This window comes from Polyergus mexicanus, unplaced genomic scaffold (genome assembly GCF_030449975.1).
Source record: "Polyergus mexicanus isolate NDT 795.1 unplaced genomic scaffold, iyPolMexi1.0 SCAF_25, whole genome shotgun sequence".
In the NCBI taxonomy this organism is placed as follows: Eukaryota; Metazoa; Arthropoda; class Insecta; order Hymenoptera; family Formicidae; genus Polyergus; species Polyergus mexicanus.
Window position 1 is genome coordinate 1,356,677 of NW_027223345.1, and position 21,671 is coordinate 1,378,347.

Genomic DNA, 21,671 nt, shown 5'->3' on the forward strand with positions numbered 1-21,671 from the left:
AACGATACGAAGAAACCGCAAAAACGGAATGAAAACAAGGCTTCGCACGTAACGTCTCGCTTTAGAACGTTCGAGAAACAAAATTAATAATATAATTTATAAAACGCTTACTTTCTTGAACATCCCGCTCGCCTCGTATACCGGGTAGGTTACGAAATAACTGGTTAAATTCTACCGCCATAATCGATACACGGCATCTGAATGATAATTCTCGATCAGACGGTCCGAAGAGCTCTACAGCAAAATTTTTCAACATACAATAATAGGAAAAGAGTACCGATAAAGATCGTTGGTGATTCAATCGAAATACATGAGTTAACTTAATCAGTAAATCTTAGCATAGGGTTATTTACATAGGCGTTCTTAGAATAGATATATGTACATATACAGAGCGTGACGATAATTAAAGTCAAACTTAATTATTAACGCATAAAGAAAACGCAAATTAATTTAAGAGCCAGTGTCACTTGATATCGGTAGCTGACAGATCTGCGTTATTGGTCGCTTTAGAGTGGTTTTGGCAGTACGCAATGTAACTACTCGGACATGCCCATCCGATCCCGGATGTACGTCTAATATTCGGGCAAGTTCCCATTTCGAAGGAGGTGCCAAATTATTTTTCGACAATACCAGCTCGTTAATTTTGAGCTCCGGTTTGTTTTCTTGCCATTTACGCCTTTGTTGCAATGTATGCAAATAATCAGAAGACCAAGAACGCCAGATCTGCTCTAAAATCGCACGCACTTGCTGCCATCGAGACAGCCGATTCGAATCGATATCTAAAACAGATTCTTCAGGCGGACTTACTAACGGGCGACCGACTAAAAAATGACCCGGAGTTAACGCGGAAAAGTCATTCGGATCATCATGTAACGCGGAAATCGGGCGGGAATTTAGGCAAGCCTCGATTTGACACAGCAGCGTAGCGAACTCGATCTGCGATAATGTTCGGGAACCAATCGCTCGTTTCAAATGAAACTTTAATCCTTTGACACCGGCTTCCCAAAGTCCGCCGAAATGCGGAGCAGAGGGAGGTATAAAATGCCATTTTACGTTATCATTAGCTATAGCGTCTTGTATTTGAGGGTCGGCGACAAGTCGCTGAAAGGTAGTGTTTAATTCGCGGTCCGCGCCTTGAAAATTAGTGCCGTTATCACTGTACATGTCGGATGGAAGACCGCGACGGCTTGCAAATCTCCGAAAGGCGGAGAGAAAACCGTTAGTAGCGTAATCATCTACGTATTCTAAATGGACGGCCTTTGTCGAGAGACAAATAAAAACGGCAACATAATAATTTTTGGATCGTTGACCGCGGCCGACTGACGGAATAATATTCATCGGCCCGGCGTAATCGACGCCTGTGTGCGAGAACGGAGCCGAAGGCGTGACGCGGGGCTGGGGGAGATTCCCCATCAGCTGTTGCGAGGTACGTGCGCGTTCGCGTACGCACTTTACACAACTACGTATAAGAGATTTTACACTGGTGCGCGCTGAAATTATCCAATAATTTTGGCGTAAAATTCTTAACATTAATTGAGTGCCTCCATGAAGAGAGGCTTTATGAGCTTGAGCGATTAATAAATCCGAAATTCGATGTTTCGGTAAAATTATAGGGTGCCGTTCATCATAACTGAGTGACGAATTGTCAATCCGCCCGCCAAGGCGAATTAATTTATCTTTCCCGAGAGAGGGGTAAAGCGATAACAAAGAACTGGATCTTGGCAGTAAACTTTTATCGTTTAACGCTTGAATTTCGGATGGAAAATGACGTTGTTGCACGTAACGGAGCCAAAACAAGGAAGCTTCTTTGAGTTCGACAGTGTACACATAACGACACTGACGCCAACGAAGGATAATTGAGGACAAATCGCGTTGTAATTTAGGCCTGGTCATTAAATGATTATTTAATGTAGAATCATTGCTCGTTTTGCACGACGCGTTAAATACTACGCGAAGTTTCGTCGTGCTGCTAGACTCGCGTAGTATCGGATGATGCGGTATATACACCGCTTGGTTAAGCGTCGGATTTTCGTCGGAGACAGGTTCCATATGACCCATAGATTTATATTCATTTAAGAAAGAATGATAGGGTTTCGCGAGATCCGGATTTTTTCGTAGGCGTTGTTCTAATTTCGAATAAAGAAGCGCGGCAGTTTCGCGCGAAGCTCCTATATCGAGCGGAGGGTTGGTTTTAAATGGTAACCGTATTATATAGCGGCCGTCTTCGGCACGCTGATGTGTTTCGATAAAATGTTGTTCGCATTTTTTATCTTCTTCCGACTGCTGAATTTCGGAAGAAATTTCCTCGATCTCCCAAAACTTTTGAAGGAGAGAATCGAGCGAAGGAATTGTTACGCAATTTAATGAAGTCGCGGAACCGGTAATTGAATTAGAAGTTCCGGTAGGACCGGATAATATCCATCCTAAAGCAGTAAGCTGGGCCGTCGGAGTTCCGGTCGGACCATGTTTTATCTTTTGCTTTAATAACGATCCATATAAATCTGATCCGATGAGCAGATGGATCGGATGATTGCTAAACGGATCCGGATCCGCGAGAGATAATTTCCGTAAATGCGGCCAATAATCTACGGTTTTAGTCTTTGAGCCAACGTATGACGTAATTTTTTGATATACGAAAGCAGTCAAAGAAAAGGTTGAGGAACCTCGCCCATTACAAGACTCGAGAGTAAGAGACACCTGAGATTTCGCTACGCCACTGTATCGTTCGCCGAAACACTGTACGTGGAGGCTTGCGCGAGAACGTTTCGTGCGCATAGTTTGACACAACGATTCCGAGATAAAGCTAACAGCCGAGCCTTGATCTAACAACGCACGAACTTTAAATTTACGTCCTTCGATGGTACGAAGTATTACCCATGCGGTGGCTAGTAACACGTTCGGCGGATTTTTCAGCGGCGAATGAATCGTTTGAACGGAAGCGACGGCGGTCTCGTTCTTTATCTCAGGGGCGGCTGAGCCGCTCGGTTGAGCGTTAAGCGCTTTGTTTTCCGAAACAAAATTTTCACTAATCTTCTGTACTGGTATATTCGAGTCACGATGCAAGAGCGTATGATGTGCTCGTCGGCACAAATTACAGCGTTTTTTACTCTTGCAAGAGGTCGGGAAATGGCCGACCTTTAAACAATTAAAGCAACATTTGTGTGATTTGAGAAACTGAGTTCTCTGTTCGACGGATTTACGCTTAAACTCGTCGCATAACATCAAATTATGATTGCCTTTATTTTTATGAGACGAAGTATCAGCATTTAACTTAGAATGATCGGTTAGTCCTCGAATTCGCAGCGTCATAAAATCTCGAATCTCTTCATACGTCGGAGATGCGGTTGATTTACCGCGTTGCAGATTCCACTCATTACGTGTGCGTGGACTAAATTTTTGCGCAACAATATAGACTAATAAGTCATCCCATTTTTCAACAGGTCTGCCTAAATTTGTTAACGCGGCTAATGACGCGGCAACGGTATCGCGTAAACCTTTGAGTTCGACAGCGGATTCCGTTTTCATAATAGGCAAATCAGCGAAAGCATGAATATGCGCATGAATAATCGCGTTTTGATTATCGTACTCTTCGATAAGTAATTTCCACGCACCATCGTAATTTGCGTCTGCAATCTTAACATGATTAATTAATACAGCGGCTTCGCCCGTGACACTGGCTTTTAAATAATGTAATTTCTGCGTATTCGACAGCGATTCTTTCGAGGCGACGAGCGATTCGAATATTCCGCGGAAGTTTTCCCATTCCGCGAAATTACCGGAAAATTTCGGCAACGGGATGCGTGGTAATTGCAATGAAACCGTACCAGACAATTCGCGAGAAGAAATGTCGCTTACCGTTGATGCCGCATTTGGGTCGCACCGGGAGAATTTACCTATCACGTCTGCGAGGTAGTCCGCCGCTTCGTGGTAGACGTCCTCGGCCGTAAAGAATTCCTCCTCGGTGAAGTATGGGACTGTACGCTGTTCGTCGGCCGTTGCTATTTGCTGAAGCTGGACGTTGAGACGTTGACACCTTTCCCATAATGTCTCCAAGGCGTCCAGTCGACTCTTCGCCTTGTATTGCGTGACGTTGGCCTTGCCCATTTTCTTAAAGTTGGGGAACACTCGCTTCATCGAGCTTATTGTAATAGATTGCTCGATGAGGAGGCCCTGCAGCGAGTCCGTCATGATGGTAGTCATATAAGATGAAGCCTTTCAGCAACAATTTACCACCTGGTGGTTGTAGAGATGCTGAGGCGTGACGACTGGTCCGTCGCACGCGGATGTGCGAAGACGCACTATAATTTTCACTTAACCGTGCCGCGCGCTAAAGCGTGCGACAACTATGTGTGACTGCGGATTACGCAGGTCGCACTCTGAGGTGCGGAGTGCTAAAGAGCATAAAGATTGCACTTAAGCTGTGCAAAGCGCTAAGAAGCACGAGATTTGCGCGGCACTGCGGATTACGCAGGACGCACTTTGATGTGCGGAGTGCTAAAGAGCACAAAGATTGCACTTAAGCTGTGCAAAGCGCTAAGAAGCGCGAGATTTGCGCGGCACTGCGGATTACGCAGGGCGCAAATAATGATGATACGTTGTGCTTAAGAGCACAACTTTAATAATGCAAAGGGATGCAAAGTTGACTTCGCTCACTTTATTTTCCCGGAAGTCCTTTCAACGCACTCGCGTTATTATTTACGGCAGCGGAATGCGGATAGATGTTTTGATATCGCGCACCGTCTCCGTCTCGCGATAGTTTTTATAAGTGCTGTTACCTTAGCGTGTCAGCGTTCTCACTCGCACTCCGCGAACTGATTACCGGATCACTATCTGTTTTTCCAAAATCCGGCTCGAAGGACCATTTAATGTAGCCGCGCCTTCGATTTACACGTCCACATTAACAGAATTTATTTGTTTCGCCGATCGGAGAGATAGGACGTAATTGATTTGTCCGGGTTTAGTTTGTTGAACAGTATTTATTCCTTTCGACACCAACTCCCGGACCGTCTTAGGTAATCGCACGCGACAGCAAGATATGAGCGGACACGCGAATTATCGTTTAATTATAACTTTATGAGCGTTAGGCGTTCGGTGTGCTCCCGGTGAAGGCTTGCGACGAAGTGTCTTAACGAAAAACCTTCTCTGCGATCCACGTACAATAGTCCTGGTTGATACGGGTGCTACAAAAAAGGAGGAATTTCGATCGTTCGATTCCGAGAGCCAATCGGCTATCGACAACGAGGTGTTTGTCAGAATCGAACGATACGAAGAAACCGCAAAAACGGAATGAAAACAAAGCTTCGCACGTAACGTCTCGCTTTAGAACGTTCGAGAAACAAAATTAATAATATAATTTATAAAACGCTTACTTTCTTGAACAACAGTTTATAAAAAAAATTTTTTTTTTTAAATAAAAAATTTGAAAAATAGCTTATAAAAAATTTTCCTCTAAAAAATAAAAAACCTTAAAAATTAAAAAATAAATATTAAAACGGAACGAAAAGGATTAAAGTTAAAGTGACATATAGAAACTTGGCGTGCCCAGGTTGCATTATAAATCATATATTGTATTTTTATTAATATATTGATAATGATTTCTGATAATCTTTTGCAAATTTTTATTTCAGATCGGGCACGCCAAGTTTCTATATGTCACTTTAACTTTAATCCTTTTCGTTCCGGGCCTATCTGATAAAGCTTATGATTAATTTCAAAACAAATCGATCAGTTTGGCAAGGGGCATTTTTAAATTTGAAATTGGGCTCGATGTGATCGAAATTATTGCAATAGGAGTTAAGTAGTTATATGATTTACTATCTGTAATAAAATCTGCAATATAATAGTGTTATTTTATATATTATACAAAATATTAATTTGGAAGGGGAACATAGGTAAACATAATAATGTAATTTTTTAATAAAAATATAATGCATTTTAATTTTCCCCAGAGGATCTATAATATTTCTATAAATGCAAGATTGATTTTATGACAAATACTATTTCAATTTACAAATCTTCCCAAACTGAATTACTCCTAAGTACTTGGCTAATTAATTATTGATTTCATATTTAGTTTTTATTGTTTATTTTTTAGGGATATACATATATATATGTATTTAGAATAACAGAAAATAAAATTTTAAAAACTGTTTTTGAAACAACGGAAAATTTAGCATAAAATGTATAGAAAAAGAGAATAGTCGTACAATTTTAAATTGCTTATGGTTTTCCAAGTAAATATATGGACCGTTTATTTTGAAAGTGGTGTAAGTCCTTTTTTTTAAAAAATGAGATATGACGTAATTTATGCTTAATTTAGTGTAAACTTTTTGTTTATAACTAGTTAGTATTTAATATCTTAAAAAATACCAATGCTTTGTTCAATTTAAAATTGGCCGGTAAAAGAAATTGCGTAACCATTGATTATGAAAGTGGTGTAAGTCCAATTTCCATCACGATGCCAGGCCTATTACATACGAAAAATATAAGGATATGCAGCAGCTATTACGTTATATACCTCCTGTGCATCATGAATATTTCAAAACACTGCCACATGAAGAGCATAAATAATTAATAATACCAATATCTTGTGTTAAGTTTAACAATATATAAATATAATTAACGTTCAAAATAAAAAATACTAATTCTATTTTATTTTTTGTTATTATTTATAAACAAAATTGGATTAATATGAAATATATTTTAAGTGATATTTGTTATTTCAAAATTGAAATTAAATGATATTTACAATTGACTAATTATGAAAGTGGCGTAAGTCCATTTGCAGCCTGAAAATATATATTATTTTAGTTAAATTCGCCTAAAAGAAATTTATATAATCAAATTACATATTGATAAATTTTAGTACAAACATTCCCAGACTTCACATAATTAACCTATATTTTTTAATTGTCAGATCTGCTAACATTTAATTTTCTCGAAACAAAAGAAAATGGACTTGCACCACTTTCAAAATAAACGGTCCATATATAAAATAAAAGTTTTTTAAAGTTTTCTAATCAATGACTTAATAGTAGTATAACAAGATGGGTTAATTATTCATAAATTCAACATCATTATTTAGGAATTTGCCGATAAAGAAAAAGTTCTTTCTCTAAAATAAATTATGACTATACAAATGTATCATTATTATGTAAGAATAATTATTAAAAGACATAAAGTGTAGCATTATTATCAAGAAACAAAAAAGATTACCAAATTTTGAATTTTAAGATACAGAAAAGCAGATTTGAACAAAATAATTAGCAGAATGAAAACATAGCACAGATATTTAGAATATTTAAAGCGAAAAGAAGACCGTTAAAACTATAAACTTTATTTCAAGTTTGCTCAAATTGTGCGCACTATATTATGTACATAATTCAGTTATATATAGAAATAATCTTTGAGATCATTTACTTAAAAATTAAAAAATATATTTATGAAAAAAAAAACAAGAAAAATTTATACTCACCACGTTGAATTTCTAAATAATTTTTTTTTCTTTTTTAACTAACAGTAACTCTATTAAAAACAGAACTTTATAAACTTGACTAATATAATGACAACCTATACAACAGAGCAAAACATGCCATACTATCCGTAAAATCAGATATGAACTGTGTGATAATCACTCAATATATAACAGATTCACTTCCGGGGAAAAAAACAGAAATCAGTACAATTATACATTCAACTCACTTTACATATTGTGTTAAAGTTCAGCGGCTACGCAATCACAAACGTGCGAGTTAATATATTTTAAAAATTATATTCAAATGCGGGATGCATTGTTTGTTCAAACTTATGCGCAGTTATAAAACATATGCGCAGTTATAAAAAAATCAAAAAAATACGCAATAAATTTTTTTTGCGTTGAAAATATTAAGTTATTCATTAAATAATATTTTTGGTAACAAATTTTATTGCATTTAAAGCTTTTAATAGTTTTGCACATTTTTCAAAATTATCATATTTTTATTAAATATCTCGTTTGTTAATTATTTTTAAGGAAAAAGATTTAAAAATCATAAAAATGTAAAAATTAAAAAACATATAACGCGTTTAAAGATATATCTATTTATACATACACATGCAGAGTGTGCACGGGCAGTAATAATCGTATCACCGTATGCGAATTAAACGCGAGTGGAGATAATTATATGGCCCCGATTAAGAACTGATTAGACAAGCCTTAATTAGTGATCGAATCTTGATGAGAGTACATCCGATCAGGATCTGAGTTGTTTGGTAACGCAATGTCCATATCGGGAATTGATCTGAGGATCTTACCGGAAATCTGGTTTACCATGGTACATAATCGAGATTCTTATCGGGTGATTATGAGGTATAAGTTTATTCATTATATAATGCAAGTAAATGTAATACAAATAATTTTGATAAAGTTTATATATATTTATATAATCTAGCAATGGATATTGATTTAACATGTTTCATAAATGTAATAAAACGGAACAAACATAAACAAAGTAATACCTTTTAGTACGTACAATCCTTCATTATTGTACATTATAGAGTTTTGAATATCTCTTTTTAATGGTAAAAAATTATCTTTTTTAAAAGAATGCGAGATAACATCTGAAACACCTCAATAAATTTTTATATTCACATTATGGCATTCCTGAGAAGATCCTTATTAAATCCCGACCAAAATGATTTCGTTAGCTGGTAATAAAAAAAAGTTTATTTGGACCCGTTCATGCCCTATTCGGGCCAAACCTACTAGACCCGAAGAAAACCTTATCAAGGTACATCGGATATACTTCTACTCGGATAGATCGAGTAGGAAAATTCTGTACTATTCTGCAAGTTTTGCAATAATTATAGAGAAATTAATTTTAAAACAACTGCCAATTCGCGCGAGGACAAGCACATGCCGAGAAGAGACATTTTAGGCCCAATTGCACCGATGTTACTTTGGCTATAAGCAAGCCTTAAAACATTTGGTTTTGGTCTGTGATAATAACTAATATTATTTGGCTTTTGTTTTTAGATTTTAGACTATAATTTAATCATGGATTTACTTATATTTAATAACATTTTTTTTTCATTACTGTAATGCATACCTAATCACTGATCAAATTTTATCCCTTATTTTAGCTATCGTGTATATGTGTAGTAAAACTATTAATTTTAAGAATCTTGATTCTTAATTTTTTGCAATAGAAAATGCAATATAAAATAGATTATTCATTCATTTAAATTAGCATGTTACACGTGGTATCAAGGTCTATCGGATGCACATATTTTTTAAATATTTAAATAAATCAAAGTAAATATGATAAGTATAATATCCTTAATACGTTGGGCTCTTACACTGGGCCATTATATCCCATTCTTAATAGACATCACTTTATATTAGCAAATTTGTGGAAATATTTAAATTAGATTAATAATTTTGAATCTTATATGTATATTAAAACTAAAACAAAATATTAATTATTATTAATAATTAATAATTAATAATAATAAATTAATAATCAAGTTTAATTATGTATTGCGTCTAGCAATCTCGTAAAATTGGAAAATGTTCTTTTTCGCCGCGTACTTATACTCGCACGGATTAGTCAATTTTTTAAAATTAATTTCTCATTAATTATGGCAAAATGATAGAAAACTTCCCTACTCGTCCCGCTGTACAGTGGTACCCGTGCTACAGTTATTATCGGACAAACAGCATACTCATATAAACAAATATATATACATCTAACTTTTATTTTGTCAAATACTTTTACACGTATTCACATTTCTACAAATATTATATATTTTTTTAATAGAAACATATTTGATTATATAATTCTTCCAATAATATTCTTTAAGTGATAATTTAATATTGATACAAAGCTATTTATTTTAGAATTCTTCGTTAATAAATGGTGCCACTTTGTCCATCATTGTAATATGAGAACCTTGTACGTAATGTATTTTCACTGCACCTTCAGTAACCTAAAGATAATTTCTCTTGTAAAAAATATCTTAAAAATGATGAAATGTGTTTGTGTACTCTTTAATCAAAAGTTTACCTTATGTAAACCATAATCCTCTTCAGGAAAAGTGATAGGCATAAGTGTAGGTTTTAACAGTATTATAGATGATTTTAAAGGTGGCAAGAAAGATATATCATAATCTTGTATAGCCAATAGATGATCGCAAACTGTTGTAAATAAGAATTTTTGATTTTCAACACTTAATACATTGGTCTTCTCCGGAAAATGAGCTGTAAATAATTCTAATTTTTCCTCCCATGTACTGCACTTATTCAGCTCTAACGCAGACTGTAAATAATATATTGTATTTTATATAAATACTAATAAAATGATAATCTACACTTAAAATTGAGACTATATTTTCACATTTCGAACAAACTATATGTTCATATTCTTATTACTTAATTACTTTTTCTGTTTTGAACAACGTAAGTCAAATTATTTTATCTTTTAATTATTAGCCATAATTTGTAGTCAAGGATTATTGTTTCAATTTGATATCCATTTTACACATGTGCTCAAAAAATAGACATTATATTTCAATCATTGCAAATATTATATAATTCTTATATACTATCATTATTATCATTCTTTCTTACTCATTGAAAACTATTTAAACGAGTCCTTCAAAGCTTCTATAATTTGTATTATATGTAAATAAGATATTACCTTATAAAAGATATTTTATCATATAAAAGTGCATAAGGCATTCAGAATCTTTAAATATTTTAATAAATAATTTTTTATACATTTTCATATATGTTAATCGTATATAAACACTATTACGTAAACCGTTTTCGTAGTAAAAAATCATAGTTTGGTCTCAATAATTGACTTACCATTTCATTGTCAGATTCGAAATACATTTTCATGAAATTAAGTAGAATGGCATTTTGTGGTTCTTGTTGTGAAGTATAATTATGAAATTCAACCAAAAATTTTAACCAATCAGGAGCTCCATCTATAAGTAATAACCGTCCAACGAAATTCTTAGCTTCTAATAATCTTGCTAACTCAATAGCAATTAAGGATCCAAATGAATAACCCACTATTAAAAATTCTTTTCGATCTTCCATTTTCTCCATTATGTACTAAAAAAATAAACATAAGCATATATAAAATAGTATATAAAGAAAAAGTGAGAGCGTGTGTATAATCAAATATTATCATTTAAATACACAGCAATTTAAGTAATGATTTCAAATAGATTATCTTATAATTACATACAGGCAGAAGATATGCTGCTGATTTCATTATTGAAAAAGTAACGTCCGGCATATTAAGTGCACCGTGTTGCAAACATATCGCCAAAGATTTAATTTCCGATTCTATCAATTTATATACGCTTGCAGATCCGTCGATTCCTGGTATAAGAAATATTATGTTTTCAGCAACTTCCCTTTTTGTATCAAGTTCTACATAAATATCTGGACTGAAATCAGAATCCTTAAGTTTTCGTGTTAATAATTCGAAACCGTCCAAATTATTTGTAGCAGCTTCAGTAGCATCGTACGTCTTGTCTTGCTCGGTTGCATTTGTCATTTTTCGAAGTCCAGCAAAGGTGAGATTTCGAATATCTTGTTCTGTCAATAAAATATCAAATTCTCTCGCCAATGTCTGTTTAATTTCTACCGCCATCATTGAATCCATGCCTAGCTCAGCCAGTATCACGTTTGGCGCAACTATGTTTATATTTGTTAATCCTATTTTAAAAATTATATATTTTGATATAATTTTAAACAAACATTATTTTATCTTAACAACTATTGAAGCCTACATTTCTTGTATATTCTTTAATGCACTTTGTTATATCAATATAATATATTTTTAATAACATTATTGAATAAAAATTTTTTTTCTATAAATGTTTCGTCACAAATTTTTTATATTACAGTTGTTTACAAACTCACCCATAATATTTGCAACCGCTTCAAGTGGATTCATTGCTTGGTTAGAATTTTTTTTCTCAGCAACAACCATGCTGCTTACGATTGGCCGATCTTGTAGTAAAAATATTTCTAATGTGTCCAAACAAGAGGATATTGTTTGTTGCAATGTACCTCCAATAACAAGTTCTTCGTCATTTTCTTGCATATCTGCGACAAGCCCAACTTCACCAATTGCACCCCACTGTATAGCCAAACTATGTAAACCTTCCTTCATTCTTCTTTCACAAATTCTTTCCATTACGGAATTTGCCATTCCGTAATTTGTTTGGCCTGCGTTACCTCTTCCGCATGAAACGGAAGAAAAAACGACAAAATGTTGAAGCTGAGTGCATATTGTTCTCGATAATTCGTCCATCTTTTTCGTCGTCCATGCCTTTGACACGAAAGACTCTTCGAATATTTGCGGGGACTGATTCTTGAATATGCCATCTTTCAACACTACTGCGAGATTGAATATAGCATCCACAGGACCTTGTTCTTCGGCAAATTTTAATATAGATTCGCAGTCTTTATATCTCGAAGTATCAATAGCTGTAACGATTTGTACATTTATACCATAAGATTGCCATAATGTTACTCTTGATCGCTGATACCCGTTCCTTATTCCAGTTCGCGATGTCACTACAAGATTTTTTGCACCACGTAAAATCAGCCAATCAATTAATTCTAGACCAAAACCACCTAGACCACCCAAAACGATATAGCATTTATGTTCCAGGCAGTAGTACCGGGGATGTGCGAGTATAGGTGCATCCAAGAGTTCATCTTCTTTATGAATTTTTATCATTATCTGCAAATAATACTAATTTATTAGGATATTTATCCTTAAATGTATGTTCGTTATTTTTTGTAAATTCTCAAAAAAGGGTAGACAGTTTTTGTTCTCTGTATGTTGTTTTTCATATTAAATATTAATAAAAACTGTCTTTATTTTTTGTTTATGGAATATATATATATATATATATATATATATATATATATATATATATCATATTTTTTGAGAATTTAATATTTCAATTCTAGTTACTCTCTATTGTACATATACCAAAAAATGATCATACCTTGCCAATATGCTTTCCAGCAGCCATATATCTAAACGCAGCTTCTATTTCATCTCTTTCAAAGACTTTTCTGCACAATGGTTTGATAGCTCCTTGCTTTAAACCTTCTATTAATTTATTCGACAATATCATCTTACTTTCTGGTCTGGCACAAAAAGAATTGTCCAATATTATACTGTAGAAACTAATGCCTTTTGAGAAAGCAGATATTTCTAAAGGATTATTGGAAATCATATCAAACTTTCCAATTTCGAGGAAACGACCACCTTTTGCTAAGCAACGGATGGATGCTTGCAGTTTTTCTTCAGATAAAGAATTCAATACGATATCTACTCCGCGACCCTCCGTCTTCTGCATAATCATTTGTTCAAAACTCGTGTCTTGAGAGTTTCCGATACGATCCTCGGAAATAGAAGGAAATGTTTCTCTTATAAAGTGTCGTTTCTTCATATTCCCAACCGTTGTAAACACCTCGCAACCTTCGTAAAGTGCAAGGTGAATTGCTGCTTGACCAACGCCTCCCGTACCAGAATGAATTAACACTTTGTCGCCTTTCTTCACTTTACCTCTCAAATACAAAGCATAATAGCATGTACTATATACGCAAGGAACCGTGGCGGCGTCTTCCATCGTCCACTCATCAGGTATGATCCAACTGAGATATTTATCAGCTTTACAAATATTTGCGAATCCACTAAAAATAGTCATTTCTATTATTATATTATTATATTAAAATTACATTTAAAAAATCTTTTTTATCTTAAACATTCTGTATGTATTGTAGTAAAGTAATACAAAGAAACTTGCAAGATATAACAATTTTTTCAATTTTTTTACTTCATCAATAGTTTCTTTAATTTAAATATAAAAAATATGTTAAACAGTTTATTTACTAAAAATATATTAATTGACATCTGTGCGTATGACTATCTTACCCATTTGAACACAATCCCATTATTCTTTGTCCATTTTTATTAAAACCAACAAATTCCATTCCGAATAAAATGCTATTATTTTGTTCGAAAGAGGCGACAGAAGTCGAAATGAGTCTACCACTAGCTATCATGATATCTCTAAAATTGATAGACGCATAGACTATTCTTATCAGATTTTCCTCGTTATTGTTGACCAAAGATATTCTGTTTTGCACCCAACAAAAAGTGCTGAGATTACCTCGCACCTAAAATAAATAAATATAATCATTATTTTAATCCTATTAAAATTACATTAAATCATTACTCAATCATTATAAATAAAAATATCACAAAGCATTATTGCAATTTTTCTTATATACTGAATCTTTTTGACGTACCATTTGAGAAACATAAGCACTCTGTACGAGTTTTGGTTGTAGTAATGGTAATGGAAAATGCCTGTAAGAACCCCAAATGCTACCAGAACGTATAACATTGATGGGTAAATCCAGCTGTAGTTGCCTTATGTACAACGATTCTCGCAATGAAAAAGTAGGCGCATCTCTATCTTGAATGAATACACCTCTAATCATTTTACCGTCCGGTTCTTTTCGCAAACAATTTACAAGACCGATTAGTCCGCATTCGAAGTCCCCTTCTGCGACGACTATAATTCTCGTAGTTTCATTTTCCCTGTCCATGAATGATTTAAGTCTGTCTATCCATGAGAATTCATAATTGTTTACATGCACAATCTGTAGATTCCTCTTATTAATATCGTGTATTTTCCTTAATAATATAATTGTCTTATCGTTGGTGCGTTTCTCCAAAATTACTTTTAACCCATACTTATCAAGACATGAGTAGTCGTAGATAGCATTGAATTCTTCGAATGTTAGAAGAAATCCCTTTGGCATCATGACAGATAATAATTGTTCATATAATTTGTTTTTATTTTTTGTTAAAATTCCGAAACCTAGAATCATCAAACAATTTTCATTTTTCGTCAGTTTATCGAATTCTATTGTAGAAATATTGTCAGGCAAAGCGATATCTTTGAACCGCTCGTGTGTTGCTACCAGTTTGATATCGGATTGAATTTGCGGTAAATCATCTAGAACTTTATTCACAAATAAACAATTTAAATCCTCCGGCATCACTTGATCGCTATTCTCCACAAATTCGATGATTTTTACATTTATCATATTGTAACACTCGAGTGCAATATGCACCGACATTCTTGTTGTATCCTCTAAAGACATTACATCTAGATCCCGATAAGCAACAAACTTGTATTCTTCAAGAATAGGATGAATCGCTCTTTGTTGGCGAGATATAGCTGTAGCCACGACGCCGCTTACTTCAATTCCTCCGGATATCAAAGCATCTAAATGCTTATAATTTTGTACAAGGATTTCTGCAATATGACACAATAGCGCGAATTTATACATATATTTTTCGAAAAATGATATTGGGCTAAATATTGTGCTTATTTATATTACTGTAAACATACGATTTTCTTCATTTGGAAGCTTTACAATTTTTTTCATATGAGATTCTGGGTCGATTACTACTTTACGAATTCTTGTTGGTACGAAGAGACTTCTCGAATCCAGTCCTAAAATCATCATCTGTAACATGTTGTCAATAAATGTTACCCAGTTGTCAGTCCAGACAATATGACCATTCTTTCCCCTAATTGACGCGCTTTTTAATCCACGAAATTCGCCAGTATATTGATAACCACGAAGCTTCAATTCTTTATAGATATCTTTCGTACTCATCTTCTCTTCATCATTATCATTTCGATCAATAAATGTAGTACATATTTTCTCGTCTTCGATATTAATTGGAATTCGTACTGTTCCAGTAACGACAGCATTGCTTCCTTCGATTATCTCGAATTTGCCACTACCTGTAAAAATATCGATATCAATTTCTTGTAAACGCAGTTAGTGCTAATATTGCATTTCCTGCTCAAATCTGGGGTCACACTATAGATAGATTGCTCTAATGGTTTATTTATTGGATACAAATCTTACCTCAATTTATATTTTATACAATCTTATCTTTTACTTATATTTTATGTAAAAATTTTTTATTTTTTTGTATATTTCTTATTTGCAAGATTAATTAAATTATACTATTTACCTGTTTGGATCATAAGAGTTAAATCGACTGGACTTTGTTTTGATAATATTGTCGAGTGTAGAAAATTGACATCTTCAAATATAATTGGAATATCGAGATAATTTTGTTTTTTTAACCAGCCTATCATTTGCCATATAAGTAAAAGATATCCTGCAGCCGGTAATAAATTTCTTCCATTAACAACATGTCCAGTCATATATATAAAATCTTCTTCTAACACATTAATAGTAACAATTACTTCTCCTTTGTGAATTGTTCTTTGTCCGATATAACGATACGTATACCAATCTTTGGAATGATCCCATCTACAATAATTATCATTAATCAAACAATATATAAAATATTAGTTCGCGTTTCTTTTACCGTCGTTAAAAATAATATAATTTAATTTTCTGCTTTATAAAATTTCACTATTTTTCTATAGCCAATATGACTGAAAAATCTTGTGTTATATTAAGTAGAATTTACCTTATAAGGTGAGAAATCATCGGTGTGCCACGACTTACAGGAAACTTAACTTCAGGATATAAATTTGCGATTTGCGGCTGCAATCCTGCGTTATAAAGTTTACCAATTCCGTATAAAAATATTTCAATATTTGGTTTGTGAGAGAATCTGTATAAGGCGACATTTGTCACTGTTGTCTCTAAGGAATCATTAAGAATGTATTGCAAAATGTCGTGCGGCGCTATCTCAATCGTCACTGCGTCGTTTGGAATAAAGCGCAGAGTTTCTGAAAATAATACCGGTGCTAGCAAATAGTTTGCATAATATTCGGCTACACTTGACTTTGGAGATGCGCCGAACCATTCATAATACTCATTCAACACACTCAACCACTTTGCGCTTGGAGACGCTTGTTGTGGCAGTATTTGATTCAAGTATTCCAAAAGTTTAACTCTTGCGGGCTCGACATAACGACTATGAAAAGGTATACGTCCGAAGGAAATTTCTTTTACAGGAATATTGTCATTCTGAATAAAAATAAACTTTATCATTTATTTGAAATTAAACATATAATTGTAAGCATACACGGAAAATAATTAGTTGCTGCAGCTAAAAACTGCACGCGGTAACTAGATTTAAGACGTAATACAATATATGTACAGCGAACATCTTAGCTGTGATACCTATTTATTAGGTATAGTAGCAAATTATTTTGTTAGAGTTTAGAAATTTATTTAGCAAACCATGATTAGCTATGGTAGCGAACATTCTTTTTCCGTGTATAGATAGATTATTTAATACTAAGCGTTTTTACAAACCTGTAACATAGCGAGGAATGTTCTTACAGAGGTCGTTGGTCCACTCACGATAAAATTACGTGAATTATTGTAACAAGCTATATCTATATCCGATGGACAGATATTTTTCATAATTTTAGAATCGACATTAATTTCAGCCATTAAGCCATCTATTATTTTTGAGTTAAGAAATGCTAAGCCGATATAATATGCCAACATGATCGTTTCTTCGGCCGTCAAACATCCATCGGCATATCCACAAATCAACTCGCCAATAGAATGACCTATTATAATATCAGGAGTGATACCAATGCTTGTTAAAAGATCAACTATTCCGATCTGCAATACGTATAATTTTTATCACAACTTTCTAATATACTTTTCTGTTGAATAATATTATAAAATATTATAAATTTAGAATTCTAAATATTATTATATACATGTAATAATCTCTCTTTGAGAAATGTCTCTTCTTGAGAGATGTCTCTCCTTCGGAGATTCTCTTTTTGATTTTAATTCTATATTTTACAAATAACTTTAGTTTTTTATAAAATATTAATCTTTAAATATAAACCACTTTGTAAAAAATTAGAGAATTAGACAATACAAAAGAATACTGCAGCATATATAGACGATATATTTTATTTATAAATATACGTTTATACCTGTAATCCAATAAGGCCTACAAATAAATTGACGATGTTATCGACAATATCTTTGTCTTTATTTGTTAGAATATCTGTCACCGATATACCGTGAGGTCTCAAAATTTTATCGCAATTCTGGACTGCTTTAATGAATGCTGGAAACTTCATTAAAGCTCGACCTACCAATATTTTTAAAAAATATTCGTATATAATTACATTATTTTATAATGTTGTGTAATACATTGTCTTAAATAATAATTTTATCTAATTGATTTAAACATATATATATAAAATCTTTGAAAAATTGTTTATCTTTATTTTACAAATTTTTCCTACACTATTATTACTATTTTAGTTTAGTTTAATCAAAATTTAGTTATCATACTTAATAAATGTAACTTATAAAATTACAAAATTTGCAAACTAGAGAGATATTATATACTTGTTAACTTTGTTTCATGTTTTAACAAATACTTAAGAATGTTAATATATGTGTAAATTAATTTTGTTAAATGTTCCAAAAATGCGAGCAAACATATTGCATATTAATAATTGTTGAATATTCCATTGTAATGTGATACTTTTGTGATTTATTTACCCATGTTAAGACACTGAAATCCAATTCCAGAAAATATGAAACAAATCGGTCTTCTCGTACATACGTTGCGTTTTATTTCAATTATTGCGTTATCGGATATGTTAGATCCAGCAATCATATATCCCCTGTAGAAATGTCCTTTTATATTGTCACTATGAATATGATGTAGCAAAGAGATATATTCTACATCTATTGGCCGGCTCTGTACCTGTAGAGATATCGTTACTAATCGTAAATATACGATAATTATTTTATATCTTAATCAAGCGACGCGGTAGCGTCGCGACGCCAAGTACATAAAAAATTCTTTCCGGCTTGACATCAGTTTTGCCTATATACAAGGGTCGCGGCGCTATCAAGTAGCTTTCAGATTACTCTTAAAGTTAATTTAAAAAAAGTTTATATATTTATACAGGATATCTGGTAAAGATTGCCAACATTTGTGAGCGGGTAGTAAACTCAGCACTAAGTAAACTAAGCAGAAAAGTCCTGTACCATTTTTTCCTATAACGCTTAATAAAAGAATTATTATTAAATAAAGCCTTGCTAAAAAATTTTTCACATCCGTGCATTCCGTCAAACTTTGCAATTTTCAGTATGCCAAACATTCCTTCAGATTACAGAAGTAGGGATGCATCGCAAGCAAATAATGGAGATACATTCTTAAAGTAGAAACGTTAAGCTTTATTTAAAAAAAAAATTATTTATTCTTCAGATAATTTTTCGTGAAGTGATCGACAGTGAATGTTGGTCAATTTTCGACAAATATTTTCTATGGCATAATTTTTTTAAGCAGTGTATATTATAATCATGATACATATGTATATATGGTACATATATAAATATCTTATTTTTAATTATAAATCTTTGAAATTTGCACAAAACTAATATTCTATTTTTAAACTGAATAATGGCTACATTAACTATGAATGCGTTTGCTTCAACAGATGCAATATACCTTAGATCTGTTAATAATACTCTCCTCTTTTCTCCGCTTTTACTGGTTTAAAATAAACTTGAATTTATCTTCAACTTTCACATTTAGATTCTATTATTAGAATTAATAATTTAAAATAATTAATATACTTTAATTAAATGTAATTTAAGTTATAACAATAATTTTTTTAAATTTTTTATGTAAATTTAAGCTGTCTCATTAATCTTTTCTCCCTTTCATTTTATAATAATACATTTTTTATTCCTTACGTTCATTATTCAATATTTGCATATTTTTTTATAATACTAAATTATTGCTATTTTGAAGTACTACATATAAGTATTATATCGTGTAGTTTTTCTCGTACTTCTTTTTATTTTAATATATTATCTTATATATATTTTTTGCATTTAATATATTATCATAAATTTGTTTAATGTATTTGTGTTTTTGTGCGTGCAATACACGTGAAATTATTTCTTTATGATTTTTTGTTAACGAAAAGTTTAATTTTCTAAATAATTAAAAATGACAGTAATAACATACAAGCTAAGCATAAGAAAGATTAGATTATCTGTGAAATAAATTGTAATGTATACTTACGTCTTCTAATATAATTTTAACTGCTTCCTCCGTACATCCAGATATAGCTACGAGTCTAGGTAAATTATCGTCTCCTCCATTATTGACTTTAATTGTTGGATTTGATTTCAGTAATATGTGGCAATTAGCACCGCCAAATCCGAAGGAATTGATACCGATATAACCACCCTTACATTCTATCGGTTCAGTGACTACATTTATTCTTCCTTCAATGATAGCAGCCATATTTTTTCGTGGATGTTTAAAATGTATAGTAGGAGCCATTATACCAGTTTCCATCGCTATTAAAATCTTTATCCCAAAATAACATTTAAATAAAAAAAATATGTGGTACATGTGGCATTATATTATATTATGTAGTTGTATTAACCTTATTTTGCCAAATATAAAAAGTTGATATATTTGAAAATTTAAATTTAAATTCTAAAAATTTAGATGGAATTAAAAAATTAATTAAAATTAATTAATGCATTTGTATTTACTTCGTTTTATGATTTGTTTTTGTGATCTGTACGTATTTCCTCTATAATGGAAAACTTGCCAAAAATTCAAGAATTGATTGATCGGGAAACTTAAATTTGAATTTGATTTTAAAGTTTGAATTGAATTTAAAGATTAAGTAAATTTGCCGCATTAGCCTTTCTCTTATGGTATGTATATTTACTCTTTGACTTTTGTTTATGACCATTTTTATGACCGTTGTTATTGTGATTGTGCCGACCGTACCAACATTGGTCGTCATTATATTGTAAACAATCGATAATATACAAATGACGTTTGGACGTTGTTCACTAATTTGTACAGATTCTACGCGGGTTTTAGTGAGCCTTCCATTCTGGTTATTAATTTGGAATTTAACTGCAACAACAAATGTGGGGTATGTCGGGTTATATAATTCCAATTTAATTTCTACATATTTATATCTATGCTGAAGATGGAGCAAAAACAGTCCGACTACATTGTTAATGCACATTTGTTAATAAAACTTAACAATAATAAGTTTGCGCACCAATACCCGCGCCTTAGCTCTTATCTGTCAGTATTCCCATTTAATTGTTTGTACTCTAAGCTTATTGCTGTTATTATTAACCCTATTTTGTTGTAAATTCACCTTTGCAATTTGACAAAGACCGCTAACTGGCTCTGAATGTCCCATATTTGACTTCACTGAACCCAATAACAGAGGAAGTTGTCTTTTAGCGCATATAGCTTCATCTATGGCTCGAAGTTCCACTGGATCGCCGGCTAGAGTACCAGTTGCATGAGCCTCTATGTAAGATAATTCAAGAGGCGAAATATCACATTCTTTGTAAAATTCTTCCAATAATATTTTTTGCTTATCAAATGATGGAAAGGTAATTCCTTCTTTTTTAAAGCCATCGCAGTTGGTTTTACCATAGACAAAGGTCGCATAGATTCTTCTTGCATCCTTTGCCTTTTGTAGGTATACTACTACAGCTGCATCACTACGCATGTAACCAGAGCCTTCTTCATCGTAAGGTTTACAGTAACCATCATTAGATAAAACTCCTAAAAATAATATTAACAGTTTATGTTTAT

General features: G+C 32.8%; 2 protein-coding genes across 2 annotated transcripts in view; both read right to left on the reverse strand.

Annotated features, from left to right (window-relative positions):
• Positions 1-21,671, reverse strand: part of LOC138943234 (fatty acid synthase-like) — a 112,626-nt gene that overhangs the window by 27,022 nt on the left and 63,933 nt on the right. Inside the window, exon 10 of the mRNA XM_070313843.1 lies at positions 21,223-21,641. Coding sequence (XP_070169944.1) covers positions 21,223-21,641 — 419 coding nt within the window. The remainder of the gene's footprint in view (positions 1-21,222; positions 21,642-21,671) is intronic.
• Positions 9,751-20,382, reverse strand: LOC138943232 (fatty acid synthase-like). The gene is made up of 15 exons (XM_070313841.1): positions 20,112-20,382; positions 18,572-18,779; positions 17,992-18,152; positions 17,348-17,665; positions 16,551-17,056; positions 16,083-16,387; positions 15,445-15,846; positions 14,330-15,348; positions 13,953-14,197; positions 13,018-13,711; positions 11,918-12,746; positions 11,235-11,710; positions 10,847-11,098; positions 10,044-10,295; positions 9,751-9,966 (listed from the first exon to the last, which is right to left on the reverse strand). The coding sequence occupies exons 1-15, from the start codon at positions 20,373-20,375 to the stop codon at positions 9,874-9,876; spliced, it is 6,024 nt and encodes a 2,007-aa protein (XP_070169942.1). The 5' UTR covers positions 20,376-20,382; the 3' UTR covers positions 9,751-9,873.